The sequence below is a fragment of the Mesoplodon mirus genome, assembly GCF_964341445.2.
Source record: "Mesoplodon mirus genome assembly, chromosome: 14".
Taxonomy (NCBI): domain Eukaryota; kingdom Metazoa; phylum Chordata; class Mammalia; order Artiodactyla; family Ziphiidae; genus Mesoplodon; species Mesoplodon mirus.
The window spans coordinates 20141240-20157722 of NC_138990.1; the positions used below are offsets into that span (position 1 = coordinate 20141240).

Below are 16483 nucleotides of genomic sequence, written 5' to 3' on the forward strand. Positions count from 1 at the left end.
AGGGGAGAAGTTTATAAAGCAAGATATTTTCCAGACAGTAGTGTGTGCTAAGACAAAGTAATATAACATGAGTAATAAGAGAGATAGTTGCTGGCTGGTGCAGTGGTGAATAGAGAGGAGGAATGTCATTATGCACATGGTCAGTGGTGGTCTCTCTGGGGATGAAACACAAGATAAATCATGAGAGAGCCATATTGAGTCATACGGGGTTTTGTATCTGATACTTTGGAATGGACTCTTTATCTAATGGGCAGTGTGGCTGGTGAGGTTATCAGCACAGAAATGATATCCTCAGGCTTGATTTTTAGGAAGATGCTTCCAGTGGCTGGAGATGGGGAGATTGTCCCTTCAGGGGCTTTGTGGGCAAAGAAGGGGTAAGCAGGGGGTGGGGGGAGGTAGACCACATCTGAAAGGCAGTTGCTTATCCTAGGTCCTTGTTCCTAGACCACAGTCTTGGAAAGAAGAGCTACCCATTGTCACCAATGGGGATAAGTGATGCAGTGACTCTGGTCCCCGTCCGTGGCACTCTAGGTCCTCCACCATCTCATGAAGCCCTTTCTTGGCTGAGCACACCCTCCTCTCAGAGGGTCAGCAGCCAAATGGAAACATCCTGTACTTCTGGCCCCACCTGGGTACACCGGTCTGGAGAGACCTCGCAGAGTGTATGACTCTGTTTGCCTCCATCCAAGACAATGTCTCTGTGGTTTTCAGGGTTTGTCTTTTCCTGCCTCAGAGAAGTTAGTCCACACACGCTCTTCTCACTCTCACTTGCATTTGGCCTACTACCCTGCCAGCTCATTCCCCTTGATTCCCTTGTGGAATCAAGTCAGCACAGGAGGAAACACCTCCCCGTCTTGTCTTCCGTGTGCAGTGTAGCCTGGGGAGGGCGTGGCTTGTCCACACTCCCCACCTTCCTCCCTGAATCCCTTGTCTCCATCACCTTAAGTCCTCTGCACGTGCTGATCTGGTCTATCAGTGGCCAGACCTGATGGAAACTAAGTCCTTCTTGTGCCTGACTTCTCTGCTTAGTGTCAGGGTGGTCTCTCTGTTCTGTTTCTTCTCTTCCTTTTGGGTTTATCCTTTTAAATTTTCCCTTGGCCCTGACTCACCCTTCCAGGCTGGTGTCCCCCCGGGAAGTCTATCTGCTCTCTCCTTGCAGCCTCCTGACTTCTCTCGCTGGAACTCTCCCCTGTGGATCCCCAAAGGCACCTCAAGCTCAATGTTTCTGTTAGAGAAACATACTTGTTGATCATTTATAAATATTAAAATTACTCCTTTCTGCATCTGAAGATGTTGGAGACATGGGGTGCTGTGTGTGTGTGTGTGTGTGTGTGTGTGTGTGTAAAAATGTTTGGAAATGAAGAATTTTATAAGTTGAGGAAAGTAAAGTATTTATTTATGGTAAAAGATGGAGGTTCCTGAAGAGAATGGTCCTGGGAAAGTCTGGGTGGAAGGAGTGGTTGCAGGAATGGCCAGTGAGCACAGGGGCAGTGAAGAGAGGAATGTGCATGATGGTTAGATGTGTGTGTGTGTGGGCATTGAGAGAGAGAGAGACAGGCAGACAGAGACAGAGACAGAGAGACAGAGACGGGTTGAGAGAGAAAGAGGGAGAGATAGAGAGAGATTGATTTTTGTCAGATGCCCAAGAAACAGAGATGTGCTGGGAAGAAGACTTTTAAGGAGAACGTTCAGAGGGACCATATGATACTTAGTAAAATTGTTCTTTCTTTCTTTCTTTCTTTTTCTTTCTTTCTTTCTTTCTTTCTTCTGCTTGCTTTCTTTCTTTCTTTCTTTCTTTCTTTCTTTCTTTCTTTCTTTCTTTCTCTTTCTTCCTCTTCCTTTCCTTCTCCCTCTCTCCCTCCCTCTCTTTCTCTTTTTTCCTTACTTTCCCTCTTTAATTTTTTTCTTTTCTGTTATCACTGCATTTGTTTCTTTGTCATATTTTCCTGTCGCTGTTTATTTGCATGTTTCTGTTGGCAAAGACTTTTTACTTCATCAAATTTTACTCAGGCTCCTTGAGACCTCCTGTCACATGGGCCTCAACCTTGATCCCCATCCTGTCATCAGCTTGCCCAGCTCAGTCTTAGCAAAGAATTCTGCTAAGTCATCCTCCCATCCTTGATATTTGATTAAGTTCCTCATCTCCCAGGTTTGATATCTAAGCTCTTAATCCACCTTTAGCAAGAATCTTGTTGGTCATTTTGGTAAGAATTCCCCTCCCCTTGATGACTTCTCTTAGTAAATTTCCACCCCCTGATTCCTCACCCTCCTCCTTAGCTTTAAATCCTCACCTGTCCTTGCTGTATTCTGAGTTGAGCTTGATCTTTCTCCCCTGTTGCAATAGTCTTGAACAAAATATTTCTTACTGTTTTAACAGATGTTAGAATAGTTTTTTCTTTAACATTGTTCTCCACACTGTGTCAGGCCCTTGAGGACAGAGACTATATCATTTATTTTGTCCCCTGCCCACCCATCCCACTTAAAGGGCTTAAGACAGTATGGGGGTGTTTTAGGAGAAATTTGTTAAAGTTCAGGAGTTAAATTACTTTATTTCTACAATCCCAAGAATAATACCCAGGCTATTTTTATGACAGTGATAATAGTTCAGAACTCTAAGAGGCACAGATAAGGCTGTTCTATAGTGAAATTATTTGTATTTTGTGCTCAAAACAAAATTATATAATAATTAAATATCACCGACTGCTATGGCTTGAATGTTTGTGTTTTCCCCAGATTTTTTTTTTACCATTCAGAAATTTTATTTAATTCCATTTGAAATAGTTCAGATTTCTAAATTATACCCCACAGCTTCTTCCCCTCCAGCTATTTACAGTGGCATTTGAGCAAAATAAAATATTTTGGACATTCACAGTTTGTGACAAAACTTACCTATGTTAACAAGAAATCATGGTAATTACAGACCTCAGATTATATTAAATTGCTGTAGTACTCTAACCAACAGCAATAAATTTGTATTTTAAAACATGTTTATAAGTTGTCTTTTCATTAACAAAAGAAAATATTCCAAGACACTGGTAAACTGGAGAAATAGCCTTCCTATCTTTGCAATTCAAGATTCTGATTTTAGAAGTTATAGTTTAAAATTTTTAAACACAGTCAGAATAGTCTAGCTGTGTTTAAAGCTTCTGGTAAAAACCAATATGCTTTGTAGAGCCCACACCCAGCTCTAGACTTTTTTTTTCTTTAGCTCACTAATGATCACGTTTTTCCATATGGCATTGAGCAAAAAGTTAAACTGTCATGCATGTCAAATTGCACGACAAAGTGTAAGTCAGTCTGGTGATGTCATATTTTACCAAAGGACTCTCTCTGCAAATTTATATGCTGAGAATCTAACCCCAAAGGGAATGGTATTGAGAGGTGGGACATTTAGGGGCTACTTAGGTCTTGAGGGAAGAGCTCTCATGAATGGGATTTAGGGCCTTATAAAACAGACCCCAGTGAGATGGGTAGCCCATTCTCCCAGGTGAGGACACAGTGAGAAGGTGCCAGTTATGAACCAGGAAAAGAGCCCTCACCAGAAGGCTACCATGCTGGTGCCTTTATCTTGGGCTTCTTAGACCCCAGAACTTTAAGAAATACATTTCTGTTGGATATAAACCATCCAGTCTTTGGTTTTCTGCTATGGCAACCTGAATGGACTAGGACACCCACCCAGCAACCTTATCTCTCCTCTCTTATAAATGGTTTGAAAATTCCAACAGCCACCCTGTCTACAAGAGGGACAGAACCACCATGAACACAGCCCAGGGTGACCTTCCCTCCCTTTTATACTTTAGAGAATTGGTGGAACACCATCCAGTGACAACTTTTCCTGTCTTATTTGGGGCACAAATAGTAAAGCATCCTCTATTCTCTAACAGTTACTACAAATTAGCAATGTTCAGACATTCTCAAGTTTACACATGAGCTAGCGCACTAGTTTCCCTAACTGGGGAAAACCTGACATTTTCATTCAACTTGGATGATCTTTTCAGGAAAACTTTCACTTAACTCTTTCCAAATTATCCATGAAAATATACGTACTAGGTCAGAAACTTAGGAAAAGAAAAAGGATTCCATAAAGAAATGGCATCAAAAGACCACACCGTACGGAGTGTAGGTGCAAACAGTACCCTGAGTCTGAGATGTCCTTCCTCCTTTAGTTGTGTAAGAAGTGACATATGCAGTACCTGCCACACGCTGTTGAAAATACCACTCAAGTGTGGGCATGTGAAGCTTGTTGGGTAGGACCTGCCCTTTCAAAGCTTCCTGTGTGACTTGCGTTTTGATCACAGGTTCCGATTTCTTCATTTCCCATTTCTTGATTTACAGAAATGAAGATGATTCTCAGGGTGGAGCCCTGAATTACAATGTCCTCCACTCTGGCAACAGAACAAATGTCCTGAAGCAATGACAAGACCCAGAGAGAACAATGCTTTATTTGAGCTGGGTATTTCTTTGGCTTATCGCAGGAGGGAAAATTAAAGGATTTAATACTTCAGGTAGGGGTTTTTCACTTTTCATGCTAACCTTATGAGTTTTATGGTCCAAGTTTAAAGTGACAGGTATTCTGGGATACATTGGCAGCATGTCATAATAATATAGAACATTTCCTTTCTACTTTTAAGATGGGGGTAGGAGGAGAAATTATTGGGGTGAACAGCTTTCAGTTGATACCAAGCATCAATATGGAACCCAGTTACTATATCTGGGTGTTCAGTGGAAGCAGCTGAAGAGGAATTAAAGGTGGGTTAGGATGTTTAACAGGAAACCTCCGTTGCTACTGGTGATGCTGAAGACCAGTGGGAGGGAATTAGAACATGAACTTCTTTTCCCCACAAAATGGGAACCGTGAAGGAGAAAGACACCCAAGGGAGCTTAATCCCTTGTGAAACCAAGTACTCTTTGTAAATATGTTAGAATTCCTCTAATGTGTTTCTGTGTTCCTTTGTTTATTGTGGCTTTCAGATTGCTCCACTGGAAAGCTTCTTAGGACATACTCTGCAAGGTGTGGGGAGGAGTTTGTCTTACTTTGTGATTTTCCAGAGCCACAGAAATCCCATTTCTACCACAGAAGTCAACTCTCACCAACCCAAAGCTCTGAACACCTGCCCTGCAGTGGTAGTAAGAACCTATCTGATGTCCAATGGTACCTACAACCTCAAAACAGAGATCCACTAGTAGAAATTACTCAAAACTATCCTCACGTCATCCAGGACAAGAGCACCCTTCATTTTTTGACCACAAAGATGAATAATGCTGGGTCATATATTTGTAGACCTAGGATTAGGTAAGTCCCAAGTACATTTCTATCTGAAAACATTACCAAATCCTTTACTATCTGGATATAACATCTGTGTTCACAGGACCTTGTTAACTTTCCTAGGAGCCCCCAGGATGAGGCCTGTTGTGTCAAGATGATCTTAGAAGTTAAACCCAAGACAAATATGTCCTGTGGGAGCTCCATATCACATGAACAACTCCTTCTTCTTGGTAGCATGGGCTCCATTTATTGCCCCGGTCTCAGCCACCAAAGTGATACACAAAGTCCAGAGGTGACCTGGTACCAGGTAAGAATGACTTCACTGAAACTGATGCCAGAGTTTAGTTTTTATGGTAGCATCTCCTTATGTAATTTATAGAAATGTGAGTCTGAATCTGAGCTCTAGAGCTTCCCAAAGACTGGCCTCATGCCTACAGAGAATACCTGACTTTCTATAGCAGTTTTCCCCTAGGTAGCCACAGAGTCCAATGTTCCAGTTATTAGAACCATCCTTTTGATCAGTGCCAGAAAAATTTCTAAAATTCAAGTACATTACATGTGAGGTTAAGATATAAACTTATGAACACCCACTCATTCAGAAGACCAGATTTGTTCAATTTTACTGCCTTTGGAAAGCAAAGGGCATTGCTAGGGTGAAAGGAACACCCAACAAGCATGTCTTGAAGGGTTTCTGAAAGAAGTAGGAGACTGGAATACTTTCCAAAGAGGACACCTCTGGGAAGACAGTTAAGGCAAGCACCTGGTCGCCTGGGTGACACGTGTCTTGCACAGGTGAGTCAGTGGGGAGGGAGGGCAGTGCTAAGAGAAAAAGGGAACAGGAATCAGGAAAAGACAAGTTTCAGAATGATTCTGAGTTATGAACCACATGTGAGTAAACTTCATAACAAAAATATTTCATATTTCCATTGTATTTTATAGTTTTTCTAAGTCCTAACAGATATATAAATGCCACGTAAGCATCTCTTCCAAAGTCTGGGAATGTCAGTTGACCCAGGGTGGTGGAATCTGGGAATAGAACTTAAATCACCTCCTACATTTGTAATAATTGGCTTTTTAAATATTTATTTATTTATTTGGTAGTGTTGGGTCTTAGTTGTGGCAGGTGGGCTCCTTAGGCAGGCTCACGGGCTCCTCAGTTGTGGCTTACCCACTCCTTAGTTGTGGCATGTGAACTCTTAGTTGCGACATGCATGTGGGATCTAGTTCCTGGACCAGGGATCGAACCCAGGCCCCCTGTACTGGGAGCATGGAGCCTTAACCACTGCGCCACCAGGGAAGTCCCACTGCGCCACCAGGGAAGTCCCTATGATAATTGTTTGAAGTTCAATACTTTGCTTTAAGAAATCATGCAAAACTTTAAATTGGACTTCCAAAGATATCTGTTTGTTAATATAAAAATATCATTTTAAATTGCCCCTGATCAAAGTCCAGAAAGTGGCCCATGTTTATTTGTCAGCTTTTTGTACCCCAAAACTTAGCAATCAGAGTCTCCTGGAGGTAAAATTACCAATGGGTGAGACAATATTTCCTCACTTGATTCTCTTGAGATTCAGTGACAACTGGTGTTATTATAGAAATAATATTTCTATTATTGTAGAAAGAAGTGTACAGGGAGGGTGAGTGTGTGCTTAAGGTCTCAATTTTATATTTTAAAATGACACAGAAAATGTGCTGCCCTCAATAAAATCTTAATTTAAGAAGCACCTTACTAATTATTAGAAAAGTGCAATCAAAACTACAATGAGGTACCACCTCACACTGGTCAGAATGGCCATCATCTAAACGTCTACAAATAACAAATGCTGGAGAGGGTGTGGAGAAAAGGGAACCCTCCACCCTGTGGATGGGAATGTAAATTGGTGCTGCCACTATGGAGAACAGTATGGAGGTTCCTTAAAAAACTAAAAATAGAGTTGCCATATGATCCATCAATCCCACTCTTGGGAAATTCGGAAAAACCTCTAATTTGAAAAGACACATGCACCCCAATGTTCACTGCAGCACTATTTACAATAGCCAAGATATGGGAGCAACCTAAACATCCATCAACAGATGAATGGATAAAGAAGGTGTGGCATATATATACACAATGGAATATTACCGAGCCATAAAAAGAATGAAATGTTGCCATTTGCAGCAACATGGATGGACCTAGAGATTATCATACTAAGTGAAGTAAGTCAGACAAAGACAAATACCATATGATATCACTTATATGTGGAAGCTAAAATATGACAAAAATGAACTTATTTACAAAAAAGAAACAGACTCGCAGACATAGAAAACAAACTTATGACTACCAAAGGGGAAAAGAGGGGAGGGATAAATTAGGGGTTTGGGATTAGCAGATACAAATTACTATATATAAAATAGAAAAATGACAAGATCCTACTGTATAGCATAGGGAACTATATTCAATATCCTGTAATAAACTATGATGGAAAAGAATATGAAAAAGAACATATATATATGTAAAGTGAATCATTGTGCTGTATAGTAGAAACTAACACAACATAGTAAGTCAACATACTTCAATTAAAAAAAAAGAAACACGTTAATTTCATAACCTCTAAAATGAGGTTGGTAAGAATAGCCGATGGTTCTGTTCATTATTTTCAGTTCACTTTTAAGAACAAAACTTCCCATGGTTCAAAAGTATTTGTAATCTGAGATGACAGATGCCTTACTACATCAAGGTAGGCTGTTCCCAAACCAGGCTTGCCCCGTTATTTAAAATGAAAATGCATTTGAATTTTCAATGATTGTATCCCTGAAATGAAAGCTATTTTCACTTTCTGGTAAGCACAAGCCACATGGTAGTTGCCAGCTTTCTGCATATACTGCTCTTATGAACTAAACCCTAATGTTCTATGACATTCACAAAAGGAAGCTTTATTTCTCTTCTCTGGGGCCTTGACTGCAAATGTCAGGATGTGTTTAATGGTGACTAGGCATCTGTCTTAAAAGTAGGCAAACAATAGCTGTTGTTAAAATTGTATCTTCTGACGGAGATTTGGACAGCTCATTATTTAGGTTATGTTTCATGAACTGCATGAAATTCCTGAATTGCATGTGTGTGTACATGTGCTTACACACGCACATGCACACACACACAGTATCCTGGAAAGTCACAGACCTCATGGAAGTAGCATATCACTAAAAGTGGTGACATTAGGCAGGAAATAATACCCAATGTTCCTTTTCTTCACACTAAACCACAGGTACTCAGGTGGAGGGTGGCTCACGCTTAAAGATTATCTCAAAACCGACAACACTAACACTGGCTGAGAGGATGAAAACACGGTGGTACTGAATTCACATGAAACTGCTGACCAGGGATGAACCTGCCGGTTGTATAGAACAACCAAGTGAAATAAATCCATGTGCTGTAGCCTCTGGGGGGCTCCAAAATATTTTTAATAGACACCTCAAAAAATTTAGACTTGGAGATTCTTAACTGAAATATTGAATGATGAAGAAGTCAGAATAAAAGGAATTATCTGTTCTTCATTCTAATAATATTTTCCTAATTCCTAAAAATATAATGGGAATTCCCTGGCGGTCTGGTGGTTAGGACTCTGCGCTTCCACTGCAGGGGGCACGGGTTCGATCCCTGGTCGGGGAACTAAGATCCCACAGTGCAGCCGAAAATAAATAAATAAATTAATTAATTAAAATAAAAATATAATGAAAAATAGCTTTGTCATAAGCAGACTTCATGTTAGATGATATTACACTAATGGGAGGGCGTTTTTGGTTATTTAGCTAAACGAATCTTTGACACCAGACAGAATTATAACACAGGGCAGTGGGAGAGGCTCTTCTGCAAGGGTCTGGGGCACCGAGACATGGGTGCCTGTGACATGGCTGTGACGTCCTGGCAGTGAGACTGTGCCTGAGTGACTTTTCCATTGGTGGTTTAAGTCAACCTCATTCACACGCCACAGTGCTGACGTGGCTGCTGGGTCATCTCTGAACCTTGAGTTCCATGGAATTTTCGCACATAGACCTTCCACTTCTTCTCATTTCCTTTGGCCTTGCTCTCCTTGTCCCTGGCACCTGGTGGCATCCTGCGAGCCCAGGGACATGGAGAGCTGATACGTATGGTGAGACTTGCCAGACCAAAGGTTGATGCAACTCCTGGTAGGGAAGAGGTAAAGGTCATTTAGATTAGATTTTTGGAAGCTGTTTCCAAGGTCCATACATTGGCCCATTCGATTGTTCTCACTGTGAAATTTCAGAATACTGGGCAACTTCCTATGGTGTGTACAATGCTACAATCCGCAGGTTGTCACATGTGTCAGTTCTCTCTGGGACTTATTGATGCTGTTTATACAGGATCACACTGATTGATGCTCCTGCTTCTGTATTTTGCTCTTGACTGTGTCACATCTGAGCAAAACAAAGAATTTCCTATGTGGCCTCATTGGCACTTCTCTTTCCTACTAGGATCATTTGTGATTATGTTATTAGATCAGCTTCCCATCATGCTTGACACCAATTTCTTGCCCCTTATCTCTTTGATGTTTTGTTTGAGTTCCATCCCATAAAATCTTGATGATACACACTAAGCCATACTTATCTTTTTTTTAAAAAAGTCAGGCCCACTTTGTAATGACTCATCCTCCCTATGGCCCAGCTGCAGTCTAGTTCCAACTCTGCATCCCCTCCTCTGTGTTAATTTCTCATGTGATTTATGACACACCTCCACTCCAATTTCTGGTCTTTGTATGTTATGACCATGTTCTCTAGAAGTTTCCTCTCTGAATTTTACCCCGGGCCTTTTAAAATGTTCTTGATAGATGTTTAACCTTGTCAGTCCCACCTCTTGGCCTTGTTTTACTTCCTACCTGCAGCTGCCCAGCTCTGACCAGTTCTGACCCTCTTCTCAGCTCCTTGCCAACCTACTGGAAATTCTTTCTTGGGCCACAGGAACCACACCAGAGACTTAGGGGAGGGGAATTTCTGCTTCTACGAGTCATCAGGCAAAGGGGAAGGGAAATTCCTCAATCAGAACATGAAACTCAGAATCAGAAAAACGTAGATAGATTCTCAGGCCTCTCACGAGCTATATGGTATAGAACAAAACACAAATTTCTGAACCTCGGTTTTCTCATCTATAAAATGGAAGACATAGAACCTGTGCAAACCAAGTCAGAGAATCCTTTTTTTTTTTAAATCTGTTTTAAAGGGCAGTTATTTCCTTCTGCCTCATTTATTTATTTATTTATTTACTTTTATTTTTGCTGTGTTGGGTCTTCGTTTCTGTGCGAGGGCTTTCTCCAGTTACGGCGAGAGGGGGCCACTCTTCATCGCGGGGCGCGGGCCTCTCACTATCGCGGCCTCTCTTATTGCGGAGCACAGGCTCCAGACGCACAGGCTCAGTAGTTATGGATCACGGGCCCAGTTGCTCCGCGGCATGTGGGATCCTCCCAGACCAGGACTCGAACCCGCGTCCCCTGCATTAGCAGGCAGATTCTCAACCACTGTGCCACCAGGGAAGCCCCCCAGAGAATCCTTTGAATGTTCATACGAGATACACATGAGAAATAACTTTGTAGTCTACATAGGTAATGAGTTCTTACTATTGATATTTTGTTATTTTTGTTGTTTATCTTTTCTTTTGACTGCAGTGGTGAAAGATATATTGCTAGTACTCTTAGTAGGAAATTGGAAAGCCAGGTGCTATACAGAGGTTAGAGGATTAATGATTATAAGATTAATGATACACTGATACCCCATCATTCAGTAAATACTACTGTGCCCCTACCACTTCCTAGCCCCTAAAGATACAAGGGTGATTATGATAGTCTTTGCTTAAATTTACAAGAGTTTCCACAGTCAAAAAATAGCGGCCAGTCATTTTTCTAAAAATGTCTGATCATGTGACTCTTACGCTTCCAAACCTTTCTTCCAACTGACTTGCATTTATTCACCCCTTATTTACAAAGACCTTATTCTTGCTGGCCTGCTTGCTGTATCCTGGAGATACAAAGATCAAACACATCTACTTGCATCAGCCCTTTCACCTTGGCCTTGTTTCCTACATTCAGGCTTTGCTTCAAGTGTTCCTAAAATGTCAATTACTTTCTTCTTTTTTTTTTCTTTTTCAAATTCTTTTCCCATTTAGGTTGCCACATAATATTCAGCAGAGGTCCCTGTGCTATGCAGTAGGTCCTTGTTGGCATTGACTGATTCCTGCATATCCTTCAAGTCTCGGATTAGACTGGGGGAAGAGTCCCTACATTTCCTATGAGGCAGAACCACCTGAGTGTGCCATACTCTGGCTTACTGCTCAGACGTGCATCCTTAGGCTGAGAGCTCGCTCAGAGAAGGGATCTGTGTTTCTTCCTCCCAGTGTGTCCAGGACCAGCTAAATGTCTTGGCACAAAGGCTGCCCTCGACAACTCACAGGAAGAGACACCCAAATGCATCATTACTATAAAAGGGCTATCGTGGGCTTCCCTGGTGGCGCAGTGGTTGAGAGTCTGCCTGCTGATGCAGGGGACACGGGTTCATGCCCTGGTCCGGGAAGATCCCACATGCCGCGGAGCGGCTGGGCCCGTGAGCCATGGCCACTAAGCCTGCGGGTCCGGAGCCTGTGCTCCGCAGTGGGAGAGGCCACAACAGTGAGAGGCCCGCATACTGAAAAAAAAAAAAAGGGGGCTATCGTGATGATGGAGCAGAGGTCACTGATCCTGCTCGGGGAGACTTGATGACTTCTCTCAGTGAAAGCCACCCCTTGAGTTGGATTTGAAAACTGAGCAACAGCCTTCCCAGTGGAGAAAGGTGGTGGGAGACACGTTGATAGAGAAAGAACGTGGTTATGTAGGGAATGACAGGTGGGTAGAGGGGCCGAAGCAGGAAATGAGTTGGGGAAGGCAGGGCAAGATCAGGCTGTGAAGAAGTTTAGATGTTACCCTCAAGGCAAAGGAGTGTCTATGAGAGATTCTAAGTAGGAGAGAGAAATGTTCATAATTGAATTTTAGTTCTCACTCAACTTTGAGTCCACTAGGAGTTAAATAATTGTTCCTGAATCCCAGTCCTTCTTTGTCAAATTTAGATACATCTGTTTAGTTATTTACTTAATGTTTTCAGTTTAACATTTTTTCTTTTATTCGAGTGAAATTTATTTAAAGAAGAAACTTTATGTAAGCCCAATACACAGAAAATCTATATCAATTTCCAGAAATATAAATATACGTGTTTTAAAAAAATTCATTTCGGTATCAACCGCTTAGACCACTATGAGTTTTCTAGAGTCTAGGGGCCTGAATCACGCTTTGGGCTTTACCACGTTAAACAGCTCTTGCTGGGCTGTCTTGATCTCCACATGTAATTGTCTTTGAAAATGCTTCTCGTTTCAAGTAAGAATCTTACAAATATAGTTTTGAGCAGAATCTTTTATAGCTTGGGGGTATTATGTTCTGCAATGTCCTTATATCAGACTGACCTTCCCCCTCCTTGGTTCAAATTTGTGAAGTTTCGCTATAGGTGAGCTTAATATTAATAGTAATTCTCTGGTTAAATTATTTAATTTTCTTGTCTCTTGGATTAGAATGGAAAACTACTCTCTGAAAAAAGGAGCAACCCAATTGAAGTGGATGAAGTTTATGACTATCACCAAGGCACATACGTGTGTGATTACACTCAGTCAGATAATTCAAGTTTATGGACAGTCAGAGCTGTTGTTCAAGTGAAAACCATTGGTAAGTGAGGTTTTGGTTTCAGTATTTGAGATTTCAACCCCAATTACCCAGTTAAAGTTATCTTATTTGGAGCAAACTCCAGAAATACTTAGGAAGTTACACATGACAGGCTTTGGGAATTGGGAGTGAAAAGAGGGAAAAGGAAGGGTCCAGTATGAGAGCCAGGTTTTATGCTGGGCAACGAGGTGGACTTTCTATAACATATTGAGAGAAGATGGGATGGGATGGGATGGGAATGGATGGGATGGGATGGGGTTGGATGGAGTTGGATGGTATGGGATGGGATGGAGTTGGATGGGATGGGAAGGGATGGGATGGAGTTGGATGCGATGGGATGGGATGGAGTTGGATGTGATGGGAAGGGGTGGGACTGGGATGGGATGGTATGGGATGGAGTTGGATGGGATGGGATGGGATGGGATGGGATGGGATGGAGTTGGATGGGATGGGATGGGATGTGATGGGAAGGGGTGGGATTGGGATGGGATGGTATGGGATGGAGTTGGATGGGATGGGATGGGATGGGATGGGATGGGATGGAGTTGGATGGGATGGGATGGGATGTGATGGGATGGGGTTGGATTGGATGTGATGGGATGGGAAGGGGTGGAATAGGATGGTATGGGATGGAAGTGGAAGGGGTAGGATGGGATACATAAGGGCTGGTGTGAGGCACAGGTTGGGGAGCAGCAGGTTTGAATCATGTTCTAAAAAGATGTCTCTGGTCACTCTTCGAGTAGACTTAGCAGAGGAGATTAGAAGTGGCTTTATGTGTGTGTCAGCAGAACATGTTGATGGAGTTTATGTGCAAGATGAAAGAGGGAAATCAATGACGGATTACTTTTCTGGCATGATGAGTTGGTAAACAGTGGCACCATGTAATGAGACAGAAAAAATACTGAAAGAGAAGCAGGTCTGAGGAAGAAATTCAGGGTTAAGCTTGAAAGGACTTTGATTCATCAAGTCACCAAGACAAGTGGGTATTTGGATAAACCAGTCTGGGATACAGGCTACTACCTCGGGAGATGTGAATGTGAGGGTGGCCGCCGGCGCGATATCTAAAGCCGAGGGAGAATGGGGTCACGTGGGGGTGGAGTATAGAGAGGAGAGAGCCTAGAACATCCAGCAGTGGGAGGCACGGGGGCGGAGAAGCATCCCCACAGGAGATGGAGAAGCGGTGTGAAAACAGAGAGTAACTATCCCACGGCTCAGCGATAAAGTGTCCCAAGAAAGAGGGAGTGATGCACGGCCTCATATGGGGAAGCCTGGAAACCGATCCTTGGATTTGGGAAGAGGGAGGTCATTATTTACATCAGCAAGTGGGTATCAGTGGAAGGGTGGGGAGGGAGCAGCAAAGGAAGTGAAATTGATGACGTAGGTGAGAGAGCATTTTGAGGGTAAAGAACTTTCATAGGGAAGAGGCCTGGAGCGTGAGCTGCCCCACAAGGAGAGACCGGGGAGGAGTGATACTCACAAGAGGCGAAGAGGAGGAGAAGCCCATAACGCTCAGGGGAGCGAGCAGAGAGCGGGGGGGGGGGGGGGGGGGCGAGCCTCAGAGCACAGAAACGTGCACCCGGAAGAGGAGGGGAGAGCATGCCCAGCAGCATCCAATGCTACTGAGAGGGAAAGCAGATTAAAAACTGAGCCGTGGGCTTCCCTGGTGGCGCAGTGGTTGAGAGTCCGCCTGCCGATGCAGGGGACACGGGTTCGTGCCCCGGTCCGGGAAAATCCCACATGCCGTGGAGCGGCTGGGCCCGTGAGCCATGGCCGCTGAGCCTGCGCGTCCGGAGCCTGTGCTCCTCAACGGGAGAGGCCACAACAGTGAGAGGCCCGCGTACCGCAAAAAAACATAACAACAACAAAAAAAAAAACTCAGCCGTGCCCAGTGGATTTAGGTGCAAGGAGGTCACTGGTGACTTTGGCCAAAGCGGTGTCAGTGGCGTGATGGGGGCAGAAATCAGACTTCATGGGAGGGGCAGGGAGGGAGGAAACGAGCACACAGCGTTCTTTCAACAACATGGCTGGGAACGAAGGAGCATGAATGGGGCAGGGGTATAAGGTGAAGGGTTTTTCTCTTTTTTTTAAGATGGAGAGACTGAGAGTGGATAAATGCTGATGGGAAGGAGAGAGAGAGAGAGAGAGTCAAAGATACAGGAGGAAGATAATGTAATTGAGGGAAGGGGGTCCCTGAGAATTAAGAGAGGACCATTGCAGAAGAGAGGGGATGAAGTTTCCTTTCTTAGGAGATGGGACCTCTTCAGGAGGGAGTTTGACAGTGGAGGCATATGTGAAAGTCTGTGGCAGGAAGTTGAGGGATAAAATGATTCATGAAGCGCTGAGCTCACCTTTATTTTGAAACAAACCATGAATTTGAGGATGGAGGGAGGGGTGGGCTCCAATCTGGCAAACCTGTGCATTCTCTCAGGTGTGTCCTCCTTCCTGTTGGATTACTCAGCCGGATGCACCAGAAAACAATCTTGGAGGAGAAGATGGGGTGGGGTTTCACGTGTGCAATGGGCCCGCGGGGCTGGCCTGGAAGAAGGTTCCCCCCGGGTGGGTACGGATTTATCAAGGACTCACGTTTCGCTAGCACCTGCAACTTGATGTCACAGTCATTTCTGGAGGCGTGATTTTCACATGGAAACTTGAGTCTCTAGCCTTGTACATTATGGATGAAATTTGAAAAGGAAGTTCCAAAACATTTAGATCAAAGTGTGACCATGCGTTCAAATCTTCAGGAAGCAGGCCTTCAGATTTCCCAGTGCAAATAATAATTTTTATTTTCATCTTTTAGTGAAAAACACTAATCTCAAGCCAGATATTCTGGATCCCATCAAGGACACCCTGGAAGTAGAACTTGGTAAGGTGGGTGGTGTCATCACCCTTGAATGATATTTTGCTTCTGGGAGCAGGTCTAAGTGTGTTACAAGGAAGAGCATTGGGATTTCAAATTAAACAGAATTGGGGGTGAATCTAGACTCGGCCACTGACTAGGTGTGTGATCTTATACAGCTATTTAATCTTTTGAAGCCTCAGGTTATAAATCTGTAACTAGACAAAATAAAACTCACCTCACAAGGTTGCATTGAGAAATATGGGATGGTGTATTGATATATTAGGTGACTTGTATGTTAGGCATGATCCATAGATTTTTTTTTTTTAAGATTCTTCCTTACTCCACCCAGGAACAGTGGGTTACACAGATTGGTTAGGTTCATTGATTAAATCTATAAATTTAATCAGTTAACCAACTTAGGTAGCATTAACCTTTACGAATACAGTGTTTGGTCTAGCCTTTAAGATAAATTGTAGGAGAATACTACAACCCTTGCTCAAATAAGTTGTATTCCAAATTAGTGTCTTCTTTGGGGTAGAGGGGCAAAGTGACTTCCTGTGGTCCCCTTTGATTTTGTCAGCTTCAATAGCATCTACATCGTCCCACATAGCCAAATAAGAACTCATCTCTTCAAAACCAAGTGCTGGTTGT

At 43.0% G+C, this 16483-nt stretch overlaps 1 protein-coding gene across 1 annotated transcript in view; it reads left to right on the forward strand.

Moving 5' to 3' along the window:
- The window catches only part of IL18RAP (interleukin 18 receptor accessory protein), a 30612-nt gene that overhangs the window by 3300 nt on the left and 10829 nt on the right, over window positions 1-16483 (forward strand). The window contains 5 exon segments of the mRNA XM_082642404.1: window positions 4336-4505; window positions 4972-5293; window positions 5390-5573; window positions 12846-12996; window positions 15791-15856. Coding sequence (XP_082498530.1) covers window positions 4436-4505; window positions 4972-5293; window positions 5390-5573; window positions 12846-12996; window positions 15791-15856 — 793 coding nt within the window. The 5' untranslated portion in view covers window positions 4336-4435.